Below are 18,903 nucleotides of genomic sequence, written 5' to 3'. Positions count from 1 at the left end.
GCAAAGGAAATATCTATTTCCAGGAATCAGGCAGAACGATGACAAAATGAAAGGGAAAGGGAAAGGGGGAGGAAGGGGTGTGTGTGTGTAGAGAAACATTCAGTGACGAAACTCGTTAATATATCGAGGAATCAGATTTGGTCAAGATGTGACGATGGAAAATCTGTCTTAGAAAGGGACAATAGTAAAATTATAAACGCGACGAAATACGAGAAGTAGTAGGCTGGAAAGGAAATAGGTGTAATCATACTCCCGATTTACCACACTTCCAATTGGATTCTCGATGAGATGAGGAATTCAGATATGAGCGAGAATAGACGTAAATGACACCCGTTCCGGGATATGGGGGGTGGGGGGAGGGACGACAATATTAGCGTCTGATTCAAAAATATAGATAGACCCACATCAATTGAGAAATAGGTGAGAAAGTAATGGGCACGAACACAAACACTAATAAACCAAGGGTATCATATTAAGTGACTTTTAGTATCAGAGTATATATTTTGGGTAGTGAGGAAATAATATTTGATTATAAAGAAGGTATTCCTAGTTGCGTGAAAATGTGTTGATTTCTGTTCTGGATGCGTTGGTTGATTACAAAAAAAAAGTAAAAGAACAAATGGCGCTCCGCTCCGCCTCCCCCACCCCTACCCCTCTATATAGGGTGTTTTTTCTGGGACTTATACCATCCAAATTACAAGTGTGTGTGCTCCAACCTAGCGCCCTGACTTGCCGGGATGAATCAAAATAAAACAATTCTCGGGAGAAAAACAGGGCGGGTGTTTTGGAGGGAACTGAAGAATCAAAATAATACTGAGAAAAGTGGGAAAAGAATTTCAGATATGGATCCGCAGGGAGCTATCAAGGAGAGAGCGGGGTGGTATAATTTGGTGGGGGACAAGCAGATAGAAGATTTAATTTAAAAAATGATGTAGGCCACGATGGCGGAAGGGAACAATACAATGGAGAGAAAAATACTAAGTCGGGTAATCTTGTTAGAGGGAGTATATGATAATTAACTTCAAAGGAAAACAAGACGATAAAGGAGACTTATAACAAAAGGGACAATCCAAACATTCTTGGAGAGAGTTCAACACATTTTGAGTGGGAATCAAATTCGCACGTATACTGCTAGGGAAAGAAAAATCGGGGGAAGGAAGAAAGATGTGTGTCGCGATAGGAGATTTCGATTTATGAAAGTTCTGAGAAATTTAGTCAAAAATAGCAGCAGTTTACCAGAGGCATAAATTGAAGAAGAGAAACAAATAGCAAAAAAAGGGGTATAGAAAATGTAGGAAACAAAAACCAATGGATAAGATAAGATAAAATTAAAAACATAAGGAGAATCGAAAAGGTCAAAAACTGGACTTATGGAAATGGTGCTTCGTCGTATCTATTGGAAATACGCAAGACGCATGAGAACCGTGGAAACATCGTCGAGAGTATATGGTCTATGATTCCATATTGCCTGTCAGCTCGGCAACACGAGCTTTAATGCGTGCGACTCGAGATTCGATTGCTAAAATGAGGGAGGAAAAAAGAGAAGTCATTAGTGTAGTTCGATAGAGGAAATTCAATGGCGTATCACTTACTCTCCTCCCCACTTGTTTCACCATCATCCGTCTTCTCAGGTTCATGATGTCTTGACGGATGGTCGTCGACCTTGGTGGCACGTTCAGCAGCGTTTTTCCGGATTTGTGCCCAGCGGTCCTGCAGAGGTATGGGCTCCGCTGTGACAGAATTGTCTGGGCGCCCATGGCCATTCACAGGCGACGCGGCTTCTTTGGCAACTGGGTGTTGGGTGGGAACGTCACGTTCAGGGAACTCGTCCCTGATAGGAGAATCCTGTGGCACAAATGCGGGCTGATCAACGAAGGGAGCCTGGTGATCAAAGGAGGAAAATTCCCGATCCGCCTGGGCCTTCTCGTTGGTATTCACCCGAGAAAGCGCATCGAATTCATTATCTCTGCGAGTCCATGGTGGGCCATCGTAATCCGTCGCGACCGGGACGGGCTGAGCTCCCGGCCGCTCCCCACCTGCGGGTGGGGTGGTTGGCTTGGACACTGTTGGTGAGGAAATTGACTCTGCGGTCTTCTTTCGTCCAAGGCCAGAAAGACGGCGGGCAGCAGGAGCCTTGGTCTGCGCGAAGGCCGAAGATTTATCTGCCTGTGCGGTTCGACTTTCAAGTGCAGCCCTAGCAGCAGCAACGGCAGACGTCTCTGCTCCAGTTGGTTTCATCGGTGGTTGCTCTGGCTTCTCAGTCTTCTTACCAAACATACCCTTTAGTGTCGTGTTTGCAGCCTTCTTCTTCAACTTCTTGGGTTCATCGGTGGAATCCATCGACTTCTTTCCCCGGCTTATTTCTAAGGATTTCGTTTCGAGGGAAGCCGGCGCAGTAGATTCAACTTCAGGAGTAGCTACGGGGCGCAATTCCGATGTAGCACTCTTGGAAATATCGGGCTGTTCAGGAACGGGTCGAGGAGAAGTTGTCTCCTCCTTTAGAGGAATTGCTTGTTCGTGAGCTGGAGAACTTGGCGAATTAAGAGAACTACTTTGGGCGTATCCGTTAGCTGGCAATTTAAGAGACTCTGCAGGGGCGCCAGTTCCAGCAAGGCTGTTTCCAAGATAAGCCGCTCGTACGGCATTTTTATCGTAATTGTTAGCCCACTTCATCGCCTGTGAGACCTCTGTCATAACAAGTGGCTGCAGGGACATCACGGAGTTGTTCTTCTGATGGCCCAAGTCTTCTGACTTGTTGCGGCGTTCGGATAGTTCCTCCTGTTCTTGCTCCTGTTCCCGGTGCTTCCTCTGAAGAGCCGCAGCCGCAGCTTGGATTCTGGCATGCTGGTCGGGGCCGATGCTTGTTTTGCTCATTGCTGTTGTACTATGGGCTCGCTGATAGGGTTCTTCCACAGCGGAAGTCTTCTGCGCGGAAGATCTGCGTCGTGTTAGTCTTCCCTTTCGTGACCTGAAACCGAAGAATCCTTTCTTTTTAGCGATATATGCACCAACTTCCGGTTCAGGAGCAGCTCCTTTGACCTGCTCCTCAAGCACAAACCATTTCCCTCCTGAGACGGACGTTTCAATCAGGGCGCACCGCCCAAAAACTGCTTTTCGCTGAGTGGGTTCCTCGCCTGACAGACTGCTGATCCAGACCCACCAAAACGAAGCATCCAAGTCCATAGTAGTTATGCTTGCAAGTGAACCGGGCTCAAAGGATGATTCCTCGTCGAACAAACGTTTATGTGATTGCGAGCTTTGCCCTCGTACTGTCTGAATGGGAGGAAGGACTTTGTCGGGGGGAAGGAGGAAAGGGGGACGGCTTCTTGGCTCGTTTTCGTCAGCAAATCCAGAGGAGAGGAAATCAGCCCATGATGGTGTGGTCGGTCGCCCAAGATCGGCAGTGCGAGATTGAGGAGCTGACCTCAGACCCGGTGGTCCGGTATGCTTTGACATTGTCCTGTCCCCATCGCCCTCACCATCTCCCTCTTCGATAGAGGCAGTGAAACCTAGATCTTCGAATCTTGACCACGATGCATCACGGATTGGCCCCTCTTCTAATGCGGTGATTTTGGATTGATTGGTCGAGGATATACATCGCAACACTCTACGGCACTCGTCAGTAAGTGCTTTGACAGGATCCTCGAAATTAGAAAATTTTTGTAGAGCATGATCGCTATCTCTATATTCGAAATTCTTGGCACGTCGCAGTAATGCAAACGGCGTTGGTGAAACATTCTCGACGATCATTACCACCTTGGTTGATTCCATCTGAAGTAAGGCAGGGGTTTCTGGTGGGTACTCGGTCGCTTGAACAAGGCTTTGCAACGAAATCGGAAGCGCAGAAATGCCATTAGATCCGCGAAGGGAGTCAGGAGAAAGAGAACGAAGGTAGGCAAAGAATAAATGGCTCGTCGCATCGGCCGCACTTTGTAAAGAAAGAAAATTGGTCAGCAAAACATGAAAAAAAATAGGAGGAATGCGATGTAAGGATATTTTTTTTTTTTTCATTTACCTTGCCCAGTTCTTATAGCTTGATTCAAATCCATTGCCAGTATCAACGTGCTCAAAAGCCCACCAACCAGCATATCGCGACAGTTTTCGGCCTCCAAACCCGTTAGTTTTTCCATGAGCCGCAACAGCAGACATAAGGTCGAAGAAGTCGAAAATAATTTTCGTCCGCGAATCGGATTCGACACTTAATGGGATGAAAGTCGAAAAGGCGTCGCGGGCAAATTGGGAGTCTATAAAAGCCAGTCAGTTTAACTTGGTCCGTAAGAAGGTGTCATAGAAGACACCTTCAATGGTAGAAAAGGCAAAAGTAATGACCTTGTTCTCCAACTTTGAACAATTCGTATGCCTCCCAAGTTACGACACCCCCAGGTAATCGACTCCAACACCATTTTATAATACTGCAGAGCACCTGAAGAAATTCAAAGTCTCCAATTAGCTCTCATTCGCTTTTTACCTAGGGAATATCACTGACCATAGGCTCAGTCAACCGCAGCTCCTGGATTAAATGTTCTCCCCGAAGTGGAGCTGGCCGCTCAGGAGGAGGGCTGAAGTAGTGTCGGATGAATGTTCGTGCTGAGCTTGGGTCCGAACTAGGGCGGAATGGGAGAAGGAGGAATGGAATTTCAAGTCCTGCGGAATAATGGGAAGAATGAGCATTTTGGCTAAACTTAAACCGCTTTCTTCTTCATCGGAGGGCGTATATACAGACCTCTTGATTTTAATTCGACCGTGCATCCATGTAACAATTCTTGGACTTCGTCTGGAGTTACCTCCGTACGGATGAAAGCGTCGATCTGTTGCGGCTTTTGAGGAATATCCTGGCTAACACCATTTTGCTTCCCCTGTTTCTTGGAACCACTGGCATCCCTGCTACGGAAAACTCGCGAAAAAAAGGACATTTTATAAAGAAGCTGATGAGGACGAAGAACGGATAGGTATTCGGGCAGCAAATTGGTATCGTGAGGTCAGGAAAAGTCGCAAAGACGAATGTTTTGTACAACTTTGAGTCGCAAGCGTCCTGGATTCCCGCGGGCACTACCAGCCACGGCAGATTTGTGATCGGGAAGTGTTGTAGCCAGTGTGTTCCAGATGCTCTACAGGTATTCACCAAGGGTAGTGGCCAAAACCAGACCCGTCTTTTCTTTTGAAGGTGTGTACCAAGATTAAGAGGCGCGAAAGAAATGACAAAAACGAAAGGATCCAAGGAAGTAACGAAAGAATAATGTCGAAGAAATCTCGAGAGTGGGTCAAACAGCGAAAAATTCAGGCGGAAGATGAACGGTTTCAGGGGCAGGCAGAAGGACGCCCAGGCACGACTGTTGAATAGTAAGTTCGACTAAAGGGGCTCTGGAACTTTGACAGGCAGATGGGTCAGCCACGGTCAACCACAGACTGAACGAATGGAAGCGGGAAGAAAGAGCGTATCCGGAGGAGATGGATATGTGTATATTCCATACCTGGGGCAGATTGATGTTCTAAAAAGAAAGGCAGTAAGGAGGTTAACTGCCTCATAGAGCCTCAACAGTAGCCGCTTCACGTGGAATATATCGTTTCTGAGGGCGCATGCAACGAATAAGAGATAGAGGGAGAAGAGAAAGCAAAGTTAAAAGGTGACCAGCATAGAGAGAAGCAGAAGAAGATAGAAGGATCAATGAGGAATAAGGAGCGTGTTCAGGGGACTACTACAGAATACAGCCCCGTAAAAAGCGAGAGAAGAAGAGGGATGGATGGACTCCAAGCGAAAACACAAGAAAAGGGGAGAGCGGAGACAGAAGAAGACAGGCCAACCGACTTGGCTCCGGGATACGCGGGGAGAGAGTGAGAAAGCGAGCGAGAGAAAGAAAGAAAAGGCGAGACGGAGAGCGATGAGAGAGCAAACACGTCGCTGTGGAAGAAAAAACGACGGCGCCGGACGGGGCTTGGCTGGTTCAGGGGCTCACCTGCCACGGCCCGCGGTTCCTACTGCCACACCGCAGCAGCCATTCAACTTCCCTCGATCTCCAAGTTGAGGGCGATGGCCAGTGCTGGTCTGCTCGCAGTGGTTGGCGCCAGGAGACTTGGAGAGGACTCAGCGGTGTCGACCGCTTCCAAATCCTGCGTACAGACCGGATGCTGCAGTATTCCCATTGGCCAAAGACTTCATCCCCGTCCTCCTGTTCAACGCCGCACGCCACTCTTGATGGTATGTGCCCCTGAGTTTCCCCTTTTTCGGCACAAGGGTCACGCTAGGGTAACGACTTCAAAGATGCTAAATATCGAGGCGACGATTTGTCCAAGCAGGGTGCGTGGATGTGGATAATGTTGGACAAGGATTGAAATGCTTGTCTATATCACTAAACTCCTACGCAGTAACGAATCTCTGCTTGAGATTCCGTCATAGATTGATACTCCTCACATCCCTCCCTCTGTCATCTCATTTAAACCGTCGACCAATATTGCTTCCGGGTCAGGGCCTTTACACACCCCTTGACCCATTATATTGTTGTTCAAAAGTATCTGTGTCCCCATGCCCCTAGTGTACAAACCTCACACAGGTTGCATGGTCAACTTACACAACTGTGCTAGTGCCTAGGTGGGAGGAACAAGAGAGCCTGAGATGAAGGAATGCCGCAAATCACTGGGATCGGTTCCCTCAATTCCACATTCCTGGAACGCCGGCCTTAGCTGCGTAGACGGCGGGAACCAAACGACTTAACCGGGAAAGTCTCCCTAGACAGCGTAACGACGGGCGCTCATAATTAATTGGCCAGCGGCTCTAGAGCTGGGCGGAAAGGCCTCGACAAGAGGCGACGAACGATGGCTTCCTCCACTCCACATGGCGATCCATGGTTCAAGATTTATCTTCTTTGGGTCAAGGTTTCTCCCCGCCATGGCCCTGGACTAAAATAATAATAAAAAACTCCTTCGAGCGAGAAATATTTCAATTATATAGTTCAGGGAACGTCGAGGAATAAATCGAATCTACCGTCGGGATTGGAAACGAAGTCAAAAAAAAAGATAAATCCAAATTACAAATACAGGGGTGCTGGAGCAAGGTGGACAAAAAAAGAAGCAGAGAAGGCAAAAGCGGACCCTGCTAAAAAAACGCCCAATCCTTCTCAGTACCAGCAGCCTGTCCTGCTGAGGGATCAGCGCATCATAACGATGTCCGCAGTAGTGCTTCTTAGCCCGTCGTCTTAACACACCGCGATCGTGGCTCGAAAAGAGAAATTGAACTTTCTCAACAACTCCCGCCGCAAACTGTGATGGGAGCGGGTTCCACAGACTTGATTTGTGGCTAGTCAAACACCTAATCTATCCAAAAGAAAATTAGGTCTTTTCCACTTCTATTTCTGTCAAAGTGCTCAGATTCCTGAATATATATATATAGATTATCCGGTCGAAGACGAAGACCCTCTTTCATTTTCGATTTTTACTTGAAGTGTTAGTCCCTGCAATTGACTTTTTGCACGGACCATTAGCTTCTTACTTTCAAACGACCCTTGGAACCACGAGGGACATCTTCCATGGATACTCCAGCGACTCAAGCGTCGTTCATTCCATATTCTTGAGGATGTAGTAAACGAACTTGAAGAAAAAAAATTCCAAAAAAGTAAAATAAAACAAAAAATAAAAAAAGAAGAGGGAGAAAGGAATGAAGAGAGAGAAAAAAATGAAAAAAATGAAAAATACAAAGGGCGGAGACCCTGAACAAACAAAATTATTTTGGACCGTTGAAGCCAACTGACAAGCGCCCTGCCAGCCATCCATCCATCTACACTGAGGATATAAGGGACATGTACAGATCTGTACAGTGCATTTAATTAATAAGGAGTTGTATATTTTCCTCCCCCTATCCTCAAACAATCCTCACAATCTTTCATAACTCTTCTTTGACTCCATCTCAGAGGGCACCAAAATTGGGAGGAAATAAAACAAAAAGAAAAAAAAAATGAATCAGTCACACAAGTAAAGGGCTCCAATGTCCCACACTACTAAAATCTAGTTCTTACATTCCGAGTCTAATTAGTCAAACTATGAGAAATTTTGAGTCCCAGTCACTGTGATCAAAATGATCTAGCTGCATGTATGTGAGGATATCCAAAAACCTTCTCTGAGAGAAAAAAAAAGCATCAGGAAAAAAATTTTTTTACTTATATTAGTGGGAGAAGGAAGCTAACTGGTTACACAAGACTGAAAAGTAACTGCTCTGAATTCTTATCAGTACTGTGCAGTACTGTCTGAGGGGAGTGATATTGTGATAATACATCTGTGAAGCTACTTGGTGTGAACTGACATGAAATTAAACACCCCAATTCAATTCATAGAACTAACCATTAGTTACTGTAGCTCAAGCCAATACAAAACTGTCTTTTTCTTGTCTTTCTTCACATTTTTCTTCTTTCCCCTTTAAGCCCTCTCTTTCCCTGGTCAGACGGATACATGATATATGTATGTATATATATGGTGACTTCTTGTCTGGCAGCTAAAATATAACTCCATTTGCTTTTGCAAAGCATGAGAAAATTGCCTGCGGCATGCACAGGGGGTATACCCTGTAGGGTTAAAAAAATATCAAATTTGCAGGAGCTACATAACCACATATCTATAAAATATGGGCGATGAATAACCAGAAACCTTGATGGGAATAAAATGAATATCCTCGTCTGCAAACAACGAGCACTATCAAAGCATTGGTTCTTGTTTCCTGCTTCTGACTCCTGGGAATCAATCCATCTGGCCTGGCCTCCTCAGCAGGGAAACAAAGAGAGAACTTCTTGAGGGATCCCTGTATCGCAGGATACGTGAATAAACTCCCATCCATCCCACCACGTGGATTATGCATAGGACACATGGATGCAGCAGGTTTTCTTTGTCTGCTCCTCATCCTTCCATCCAATACATGGTGGCATGGGAAATATAAAAATCAATGAGCCGGGTATGCTTACTGGTTTGTGCAACATCTCGACACCAAACCCATCCTCGAGGATTCCATGCTTTCGCAAATTGAGAAAATGGCAACGTGCATCCAGGTATGATGTGGAGACTTAGAACTAGCCTCTCCCCCAAGGCTAGGGTTCGAAGAGTTGCTGATGGATAGCTGATAATTTGGATTATATGCCAAGCGAATTAACAGAGGTATCCCCTCGTCTGGGGGCGAGGCAATAATTAGCGTCGTGCCTGACCGCCTTTATATGGCCAATAGGCAAGCTGAATTATCGGCTTCCAGCCAGTAAGCAGTCATGAATTGGGGTGGCAGAAAAATACGCTAATTGTTGCCTCGCCCCCAGACGAGGGGATACAAGCTCAGATGCAACTACTTATCATACATGTACCTGCAAAGCATCCTCGAGATAGTGCATCATTTACACCCGACATTTTTTTTATTGCGCCCGAAGAACTGCCTGCGCGGAGCAATTGTCCCTGACTCAAAGGGCCGATCAGCAATCGAAGAGAGAAACTTCAACTCTCCTACATCTATCGTACGCAAATAAAGGACCTTAGAAGTATACATTTCATCCTTCTTATTATTGAAAAGGGATCTCCATTGACGCATTTTCTAAGGTTGAAATGTAATCAAAAAAAAAAACTACACATAAAAAGTAGCTCTAAACCTCTGCATATTGATCCAAACTTGATGAACACAAGGCTCACCACGGCTTGTAAGATCTAAATTGAATAACTGAGAATCTCACCATCTTTGTTAACCTGAACAGAGAGAGCAACCCATACCGGCCGCAGGATCTTTAGGTCCAAAGACCACCATGCACATGATCCTTCACAGCAAACACTCCAAGTTGCAGGTTCGTTTGGACGATCATAATCGCGGATCAATCTGGTATCATTTTATCTTGGAGAAGTTCCAATGGCAAACGATTGTAGATGGCCCATGGTTTTCACGCAGTGCAGCATGTAAACTGCATGCATGTCGGCTTTCAGGCGCATATACCTCTATGAACACTCAAGCAGCCGAAACACGCAAGTTGTAATTTTAAGCGCCTCTGTAGGGACATCCTAGGTCAAATGAGGATTTTTTTTTGACAGATATTCCCATTCGACTATGCCTTGTTCGCCTTGATACACGGCTACGCGAAATGAAGTCTACACCATGTTTAATGAAAAAAAAAAAAAATGAAAAAGAAAAAGAAAAAGAAAGAAAAAATTCAAGCCCTGCTCTAGAAAATCATCAACTTGATGGCCAGAAAGGCTTTGACACGAGGGGTTAGCCGGGGAAAGATAATTGATTCTGCTTCGAATGACAGGGTAACCTACATCCCTTGTCCGGCCTGGGCATATCCAAGGAACTTCACCAATCTTTCCATGACCGCTAACATATATATACAAGACATTCAAGCTTAGGGTTTAAAGTATAAAATTTGCTCACAAAAAAAGGATGGCTTAAGTTAGTTACCAGCTGATGAACAAAAATTCGTAAAGAAGCGGAGCTAGGATTGAAGGGGGGAAGTAAAAAACACAGAAAATAGAAATTAAAATGAAATTGATGCTGTTAGACTGTGAATTGATCTCCAATTCGTAAATCGATCGATGAAATTCCCGGCCCCTAGGGCTGTCCTTTTTCTCATGTATATGAACTAATGCTTTTGGAGTCGGTTCATAGCTGAGCCATTTTGTTTTGGAGCGACGTCGGCCGAGCCGTGATTGAAGGATCTCCAGAATCTAGTGTTGTTTGTCATAGAGGTATTTGCATAATCGGTGCCGTTCAACAGGGGATATCTGATTTTTGGCCCTCCCGGCGCGACGATGCCAGGGTCTAGTATCCAGCGCGCGCAATCAGTTGTGTATATGCCTCCTTGTTTGAAACTTGTTTGCGTTTGATCACATTTATCAACAGTTTGTCTGAAAGAGTAACCGCACGTATCTCCAGGCCCCCCACCATCGAGTTTGAATGGCTCACAGCCATTGATTAACTCCACAGAAATCTTATTCTCAACCCAGCACGCCCCTGGACCGAAACATCTTGCGCCATAATACTCTGTAAACTGGCCATCTATCTTTCGAATCGTTATACCTTTGTTGCCATTACAGAAGCCTTCGATCGCTCGAATCATCCCTGAGCGGTGAGAAGTGCTGCCTGAATCAAAACATTTTAACCCTGGAAGGGCAGTTTTCTTTGGTTTCACTGTAGTTGTAGTTGTTGGCGTTATTATCTCCGGCTCAAAGAACATCCGGGTAGCATCGCGGCTTTGCATTTGATACACAAGATATTGCGCTAGGGCCATATAATGCTCTGGAGTGTCTGGTGCGGTCATTGTCATGCCCGTAGCGGTGTTTATGGAAGGCTTTTTGACGGTAGTGGTAGTAGTGATAGTTGTGGGTTGGGCAGAGCATGCTGTGATCGTGCGACATCCGGTCTGTGTGGTTGAAAAATATTCAGATCTGTCTGGCCTGGTCTGAATTTTGGAAACTAGCTCTGTACATCGAGGAACAGTTTGGGCCTTATCACAACCGTCTTTTCCTATCTTGCACTTGGGCCCAGTGCAGAATCCTGAGTGGCAACCCTCTCCTTCACATGTAAGCGGCCAGCACCGTGGACCCTTACAGCTCCCATTATCGCAATCGGGGCCATCACAACCAAATCCAATACATCTTAGACCAAAGCATCGACCTGTTTTGCTGTCGCAGTCTAACCCAAGACACCCACTTGGTTTACAACCAGGGCCACTACAGCCGCCTATTTTTGGTATACATTTCGGCCCGCCACACCAGGTGATAACGCATCTAGGACCCCAGCAAATGCCGTCCAGGCAATCAAGTCCAGAGCAGCCGAAATTGATACATAATAAACCCGTGCATTTGCCATTCTTGCAGTCTGGACCCCTGCACTTTTGAGTGTTTTTAGGTTTCGCCGTCTCATTCTCGGAAAAGAAGTCTTTTCCATCGCCGCAATTCTGCTCACAGGGTCCATCGCAAAATTGACCCTTACATTTCTTTCCACAATTTGAGGTACAAAGTGGATCAGGGGGGCCTTTAGTAAAAGAAACAATGGGCAATGGCGTTTTGTTGTCATTCTTAGCTTTTGTGGTGTCGGGATTTTTGTCATGGTGTTCAGTTTCTGTGGTATAAGGAAACGGCGGCGGAGTAACTGTCCGTGTCATCACAGGTGGCTTGATTATTCCAGCAGGTAGGTGGGATATGAGTATTGAATCATCACTGATGGAGGCTACTACATGGCCTTTATCGTGTCCTTCGGTTGTTTGGTGCTGGTGGGTGTCGTCGGATTCATGTGTTGGCTGCGGTTTGCCAGGTGTTTGGGTATTGCCTCCCATGACCCCGATGAGGAAAGGATTATCAGATCCGGTTGTCGAATGCCATGTATTACCTGCTTTGTCGTTTGTCGTCCCAAGGTTGCCACTGTCCGGAGTTTGTTTCGGGTGATTGCTCTGCAACCAGTCTTGCGGGATGCTATCAGTAATCACAAACGGAGGAGGAAGGATACTGCTTATAAGCGAATATGATGCTTTTGAGGCATTGAGATCAGTAACTTTCCAGTTCCATAAATTGATCTCTGAAGTCGTAATAGGAGGGATTGTAAGTGTCGTCGTTTGGACTGTCCTTGCCAGACCTGTAGAAGCTGATATTGAACCTCCGGGAAGCGTAACCAACTGTGTAGTTGGCCAAACAACTTCTAAAGATGTTGTATAAGGAGGGAGGGAGATCGTAGTGGGAGTAGAAAAGGAGATAGGAGGCATAATAAAGGTGCAAGGGGGTACGCATGCGATGATTGGATCTTGTTTCTTGAAAATCTCTGGAGAAATATAGACTTCACCAGACCCACTATCTCTACCATCCGGGTCAGCACCATCAAGTACAGTATCGTTCGCGCTCAAGTCATTCGGATTTTTTAATGTGCCAGGGCCCCCAAGATCAATGGCCCAGGCAAATGTTCCCCCCAAGCATAGCTTGTTCCCAAAATCTGCCTTCTGCTTTAACGTTCTCCCATCATCATACGAAACCCTGTAGACAATTCTAATTAATCCAGTGCCATTACTGAGAGCAGGATATGAAGAACGAATAAAATAGAATAAAAAGAAACGAGATCTGATTGCAAGGGAATGGGGGAGCGCAAATGTGGGCTGGATACATACCATTGATCTTTATCCCATGAAATCCAATTTACTCCAGATGCTTTGTTGTAAATGACCTCCGGGGATTGCTCCTTCAGAACCCTATTGATCTCGTAATTGGATAGTGTGCCGCTGTTCAGAGTACATAGCCCTGGCTGAGCCCCACCGGCCGTCTCATTGTCAACCGTTTTAAAAGGGCAGCCCGGAGTTGAACAGCTAGGATCCGCTAGTGTGAATGACCTGCCGTAAAATGCTAGGCCTAGAGAAACCTTTTCTGGGGGGACAGAATTTCTCCATAAAAGATCTAGACCTGCTGATATTTCTACTAATTGTTAGGATTATGTCAACATTGCGTTGTTGGGAAAGATCGTGTACCAGTCAAGTTTGTATGAGGATTGACGACACTCTGCGTCCATTTGCTGTTGCCATCCCAGGTACCGTGAATATCATATGTCATAACATTAAACCAGTCAACATATTCGGACATTCCTTTAAGGTCAAATCCTCTTAAATACCCTATCTCCATCCGTTAGATGAAGTAGTTATTTTAACGAGTATCAGAATTGGATACTTACAGTAGGAAGCTGGAAGTGCGACGGTTAGACCGTACTTGTCGGCCATAGCAGCTTTCAGCTCTTTTAGAAGTCGGACGTAGTTTTTAAAATCCTCTTTTGAACCCCCTGTGCAAAACTTAATAACCTATTTAGTAGATAGTAATGAGGCGTTCAGTTCCTTACCCCGGTCATCAGCCACTGGATACTCCCAGTCGATATCAACACCATCGAAACCGTATTTTTTCATGAAGTCGATCACCGAGAAAATGAATACTTTCCGAGAATCCTCGGATTTCGCCATATCAGAAAAGACCTTGCCGCCGGCATCCCATCCGCCTATTGAAATAAAACACTTCAAAGACGGTTTTTGCTTTTTCAAGTCTGTAAACACGCGGTAGAATTTCTCGTCATAGTGGTGCATTGAAGTCAGCGTATTGTCTTTCGGGTTGATCTGAGCAAACCCATAATTGAGGTGCTACACGCAGAGTAGTCAGTTTTGGATTTCACTGAAACTGGGGTATATGACAAAAAAAATTTTGGTTCTCACTGTCCAAGGCTTAGTATTGATTTTTGATGGATGGAGCACGTCACACGGACGATCGTCGACCCAACTCTCGAAATAGCCAATGTACCGCCCCTTCGTAGAGGTCCCGGAGCATGAACTGTAAGGTTGATAAGTAACGTTATTTTATAACATGAATGAAGAAGGGTCATCTGGCTGTCATTGGCGATGCTTACGGTCTCTTTATTTCGCTGCACCCACTCTGACATCCTTTCCCGCAGAAATCTTCAGTAGTACCGCAGAAACTTTCACGTACACATTAGCGACAGTTTTCAATGTCACTGGAACTTACGAAATTGTTGACTATCTCACCCGAACCGTGAACAACACACATTGAGTGGACATTTTTCTCGTCCCTTTGGCGCGTATTCTGCAACAAATCACGAAGGTTAGTAAATCAGCTCAACCTTCAAAACATGATATCAATGAATATCCAATATGAGCAAGAGTTTGAACTCCATATAAAGGCAAAAATTCTTGTCAAAAGTTTGCTCACAGGGGAACTCAGCAACTTACTGCCACATTCCGACTTAGCATCACACGTCGAGATACACTTCTCCGGGGAACAAAACTCATGTCCAAACCCACAAATGCCGTATTTGCTACAGCAACCCAGCTTGCACGGTCGAGATTTTGAGCAGGTGGCATCCGAAGCAGCCAAAGCGAGGAAGGCAGCTAGGTTCGCTAAAATCAGTACGGTGATGCCATTCAGGGTCTTCATGGTTTGCAGCACCGCTCGCCCACTGAAACAGCAGGAAGGGTCACAATTGAGTAGTTTGAACACCAGCAGCAGTTCAACATTGCCGAAGGTAAATTGGAACCACCAACTATAATATATGTTTTGCATCCATGCTTGCTTTGGGCTATCCGCCTGAACATTGCGGCGCAAATCCAATGCATATGTAAATCATTAAACATATAAATAGTTGTTCATTGAGGAATGTAGACCTTGCTGAAGATGACGCATAAATAGTACGCATTCGACGCTCCAGGATTTGAGATAAACCAGAGTTGAGAAATGGCCCCGAAAGGAATTCGGCGGGAGCAAATTGGTTTGTATTATTAGGCCTGATATGCAGTGAGTGCATCGTTGCGGCGCAAAGAACTTTCGATAAGGATACAAGGATGCAGGGACGCTTTTGATCCTTTGATCACCCTTGGCGGCATGGCTTGGCGTGCTGCAGGTGCCAAGCCAAGCTGCAGCTAAACAGCTCTATCTCACACACACACACATACACACATACACACACATATATATATATATATATACATATGTATTATTATTAAGATGACAATGACAATGATGATGATGATGATTAAAAAGCTGCAGTGTAATTATCAATCCTCCCACAACACAACATTCAGCATCCACATCTTGATAACAGACGATGATCAATCCCATTTCGAATTCCAATTTGGCCCTGCGGGATGAATACAAATAGAGAGTCAGTTACGGACATGAATCCGAGGCTATAGATGCCATATTCATGCAGGAAATGACTCCAAATAGTAAGCTTATATAGTTATCAACAATTTCACTGCCCTTCCCTTTGATCCCTTATCTTTCGTTTATGTCCCCTTAGTGCTGGTGTCGTGTTCGAGATATATCTTCATTTCTCCTGAGATTCTACGTCCTGAAAACCTTTCCAATATGCTATCCCTTAAGCGCATGCTTTTGGTCTTTGTTTTCATAACTCAAATAAACTTGTCCAACTCTTATGTCTTGAAGTTCAAAATGTGCCATGATTTATACAACGGCGCTGAACCTCGTTTCAATACCGCAAGCTTTCTCAAATGGCGAATTGGAAAGGCCCCGATGAACAAAATAGTATGTATGGAGTCATTTGGAAATATTGTAACATAGCTAATATCCAGCGCAGGTGGCCTCTGTGCTAAAGAGAATCGGAGATCTGGGTGACCTTCTGGACTCAGGGTATGGCTATGAGGATATCATCCGAGGCGTTCAGCGGTCCACACAGTATACATATGAGGCACTATTTGGTACAGTTTATTTCGGGCCAGATGAGAAGTACCTTTTTAAGAATCTTGACGCACGTGTAAGATTTCAGCGTGTGCGAGGTACGGACGGAGTAACTGGAACAATATCCTCCCTTGCTTTTTATGTGGTTGACTGACAATTTCCTAGGAAGACTTGAAAAGCTTCATAAAGTAATCATGTCAGACGAGCCACTATTCATCTGGTGTCAAGATGACTTTTTTACATCGACGTTCCCCTTCCCTGTTGACCGTGAGTGTGCCATATATTACCCAATAACTTCTAGCCCTACAAAAGCTACGTTGTCTATTTTGTTTCTGATGGAGTTGCGGTCTTTGCTTGCCAGGGTCAACGCTACTGCCTAATACCTTTTGGGACGATCGGCAGCCTGGGGTTGGTGGGCAATCCTATATAGTTCTGAATCCGCCTACGAAATGTGCTGAGGACCCAATCGTTGGCAACAAAGTGTTTATGTCGATTGCGAGGCCGGGAAATGTAGAGATGACTGCGATAATCCTGTGTCCGCAGAACTACGATACAAGGAATGCGGCCGACGTGGACGAACAGCGTCTGAAGTCGTTGGCGAATTTTGAAAAAATCAAATTTGACAACCTATACCCGATAGAGCGAATAACGTATCGCAACTCCATTTTCATTTTCCTTACCCTGCTGTTACAGGCTCCAATAGGAGGGCAAGCACCGATGGGTACGCCCCTCCACCTTTCCTCTCAATTCTCAATAGAAGCTTTGTCTTAATGAACCGATACTTATCTGTTGTTCTCTTCCAAACAACAGAACCCGTTACACTCCCGCCTGTTGCTGGCCGCCAACTCTACGGCTGGGAAGCTGCCGCATTGCTTCCCCTGATTGACCTGGAGAAATCACTTAATAACCCAGGTATGTCTTTGCATTTGAGAAGTATGATTCTAGGTTACCGTTCTAAAACTGTCGCTGACTTTTTTTTTCTTTCTTGCGTTTTCCCCCCAAATGAACAGAAAGCTACGCCTATCTAATAATAGGTAATCTTCATCGGTCCCGGATCTCTCTTGTTCTTGGCAGGAATTTCAAACTAATTTATCATTTGTAGTTCTGTTCCTTTCCACGAATGACTGGAGCACTGGCACGGCTGTTCCCATGCTGCCAGATGAATATGGAGTCACACACTTTTATCAGTCTGTAAATTGGGCATATGAGGCGCTGACTCGGCACGGTGATCCGCAACATCCGCCAGCCATGGATTGGACCGTCGATTGACGAAGCCATTGAAAAGCTTCCTTATAGACAGCACGGAGTACATCCGGGGACTTCTACCAGATATCTCCCGCTGTTGATCGCGGAAAGGAATATTCTTGTGTCCCTTAGTATTTAGCTTGAAGAGATGAGACGGAAAATTCTCGGGGATGATCGGTGTTTTGAGTCATTGCAGAGACCATGATTCCCTTGCCTTCATTCTCCGCATTTCTTCTCCGTTCAGAAACTTACTAGTAGTTTTGTTCAATTTTTTTTTCTTATATATATATATTTATCTCGTTCTCGTCTTCCGAAGCTAACCCTTAACCTTTCCTCAGTGTATCAATTATCGTTAAACAGTTTCTCGATATAATATGTATTAAAACGTACAGATTCTTTGTTATACCCTTGATTTGATTCTGCCTCTACCTTCTCCCCTTTGCCTTTCTGTTAACTGCATTGCTCCCCCAATTCCCCAACATCAAGCTTTCAAGTCCCGCGGGTATCACGACGAGTTTCTTTCTCCCCCCTTCTAGCTCGAGACCAACGAGAAATGTCAAATCGAGAAGCGAATGCAGGGAAGTTCAAGCAGGGGCCGCCCATGTGGGAAACATGAACTACGGAAGTAATTCATCGGCTCTTGAATTAAAAATAAACCCCTGGATCGTCTCAAAACTTTGGTCAAGCTTCCTTTCATTTATTATTTTTCAAACTGGCAAGATCTAGATTGTGCAGATGACATGGATGCTGTTCATATGATGGCACAAGCACACAGCATCCGTTTGAACGCACAAGGCATCGCCGCCGCCGCCATTTCCCAGGTGGCCTAACATATTTATATTCCCACGTTGATGACAGGGTGGGATAAGGTTTCGAGGAGTCATATGAAACAGAGCAAGAGAAAAAACGAAAACGAACCCGTGCTTTGTAGCTTGTTAATTACCATAGGTAGTATAAAATTGGACTTCTACCAACTAGAGAATTTCCCCAATTACCATAACTAACTAGTCTTTTTTTTAAGTTCGCAATTTTATTGACTATGCCTTGGAAGTCTAACAGGTAGGTTATGTGCATTATATGCCCAACTCACATGGGGGCACCAACTTCAAGAAAATCAACCACATAACAACTAGCTAGCACTCACTAGTATGATAGCACTGAGTGTGAGCTGCTCTCTTACTTGGGGCTCACTCCGACTTCCGGACTAGGAATATAATAGCTGCATTGCATTAAATTGCATTGCATCATGTTTATTCAGATATAACTAGTTATATCAAAGAGAACTGGCAGGATGATGTTAAATGAAACCAATTGAAGTGTCAACATTGTTATGGCAATAACGAAGTCTGAAGGCAAGCATCGGTCATTTATTTATGTACTGGTGCAGGTGCAGGTGCAGGTGTGGATGATGCAGATGATGCTCTGGAGGTATTTGAATAGTTACAATAAGAAAATCAATCTATATTTTTGGATAACATTCAC

At 45.0% G+C, this 18,903-nt stretch overlaps 4 protein-coding genes across 4 annotated transcripts; 2 read left to right on the top strand and 2 right to left on the bottom strand.

Annotated features, from left to right (window-relative positions):
- Positions 1 to 1,451: 1,451 nt before the first annotated feature.
- On the bottom strand, positions 1,452 to 4,913 carry HCBG_00210 (uncharacterized protein; the record flags this gene model as incomplete). Its single annotated transcript, XM_045427260.1, has 6 exons — positions 1,452 to 1,519; positions 1,593 to 3,928; positions 4,016 to 4,244; positions 4,330 to 4,423; positions 4,487 to 4,644; positions 4,724 to 4,913. 6 exons carry the CDS (start codon positions 4,911 to 4,913, stop codon positions 1,452 to 1,454), a joined length of 3,075 nt encoding a protein of 1,024 aa, XP_045291235.1.
- A 323-nt stretch (positions 4,914 to 5,236) lies between these two features.
- Positions 5,237 to 6,898, top strand: HCBG_00209 (uncharacterized protein; the record flags this gene model as incomplete). The annotated part of the gene is made up of 3 exons (XM_045427259.1): positions 5,237 to 5,340; positions 5,994 to 6,196; positions 6,765 to 6,898. The coding sequence occupies 3 exons, from the start codon at positions 5,237 to 5,239 to the stop codon at positions 6,896 to 6,898; spliced, it is 441 nt and encodes a 146-aa protein (XP_045291234.1).
- Positions 6,899 to 10,586: 3,688 nt separating this feature from the next.
- HCBG_00208 (bacteriodes thetaiotaomicron symbiotic chitinase) lies at positions 10,587 to 14,843 on the bottom strand (the record flags this gene model as incomplete). The annotated part of the gene is made up of 5 exons (XM_045427258.1): positions 10,587 to 12,969; positions 13,101 to 13,401; positions 13,817 to 14,108; positions 14,266 to 14,295; positions 14,712 to 14,843. 5 exons carry the CDS (start codon positions 14,841 to 14,843, stop codon positions 10,587 to 10,589), a joined length of 3,138 nt encoding a protein of 1,045 aa, XP_045291233.1.
- Positions 14,844 to 15,930: 1,087 nt separating this feature from the next.
- HCBG_00207 (uncharacterized protein) lies at positions 15,931 to 17,445 on the top strand (the record flags this gene model as incomplete). The annotated part of the gene is made up of 6 exons (XM_045427257.1): positions 15,931 to 16,023; positions 16,076 to 16,274; positions 16,342 to 16,443; positions 16,538 to 16,897; positions 16,987 to 17,088; positions 17,279 to 17,445. 6 exons carry the CDS (start codon positions 15,931 to 15,933, stop codon positions 17,443 to 17,445), a joined length of 1,023 nt encoding a protein of 340 aa, XP_045291232.1.
- Positions 17,446 to 18,903: the final 1,458 nt, after the last annotated feature.

Source organism: Histoplasma capsulatum (assembly GCF_000150115.1).
Source record: "Histoplasma capsulatum G186AR genomic scaffold supercont2.1, whole genome shotgun sequence".
Lineage (NCBI taxonomy): Eukaryota > Fungi > Ascomycota > Eurotiomycetes > Onygenales > Ajellomycetaceae > Histoplasma > Histoplasma capsulatum.
This window is presented reverse-complemented; position numbering and strand designations above follow the sequence as displayed.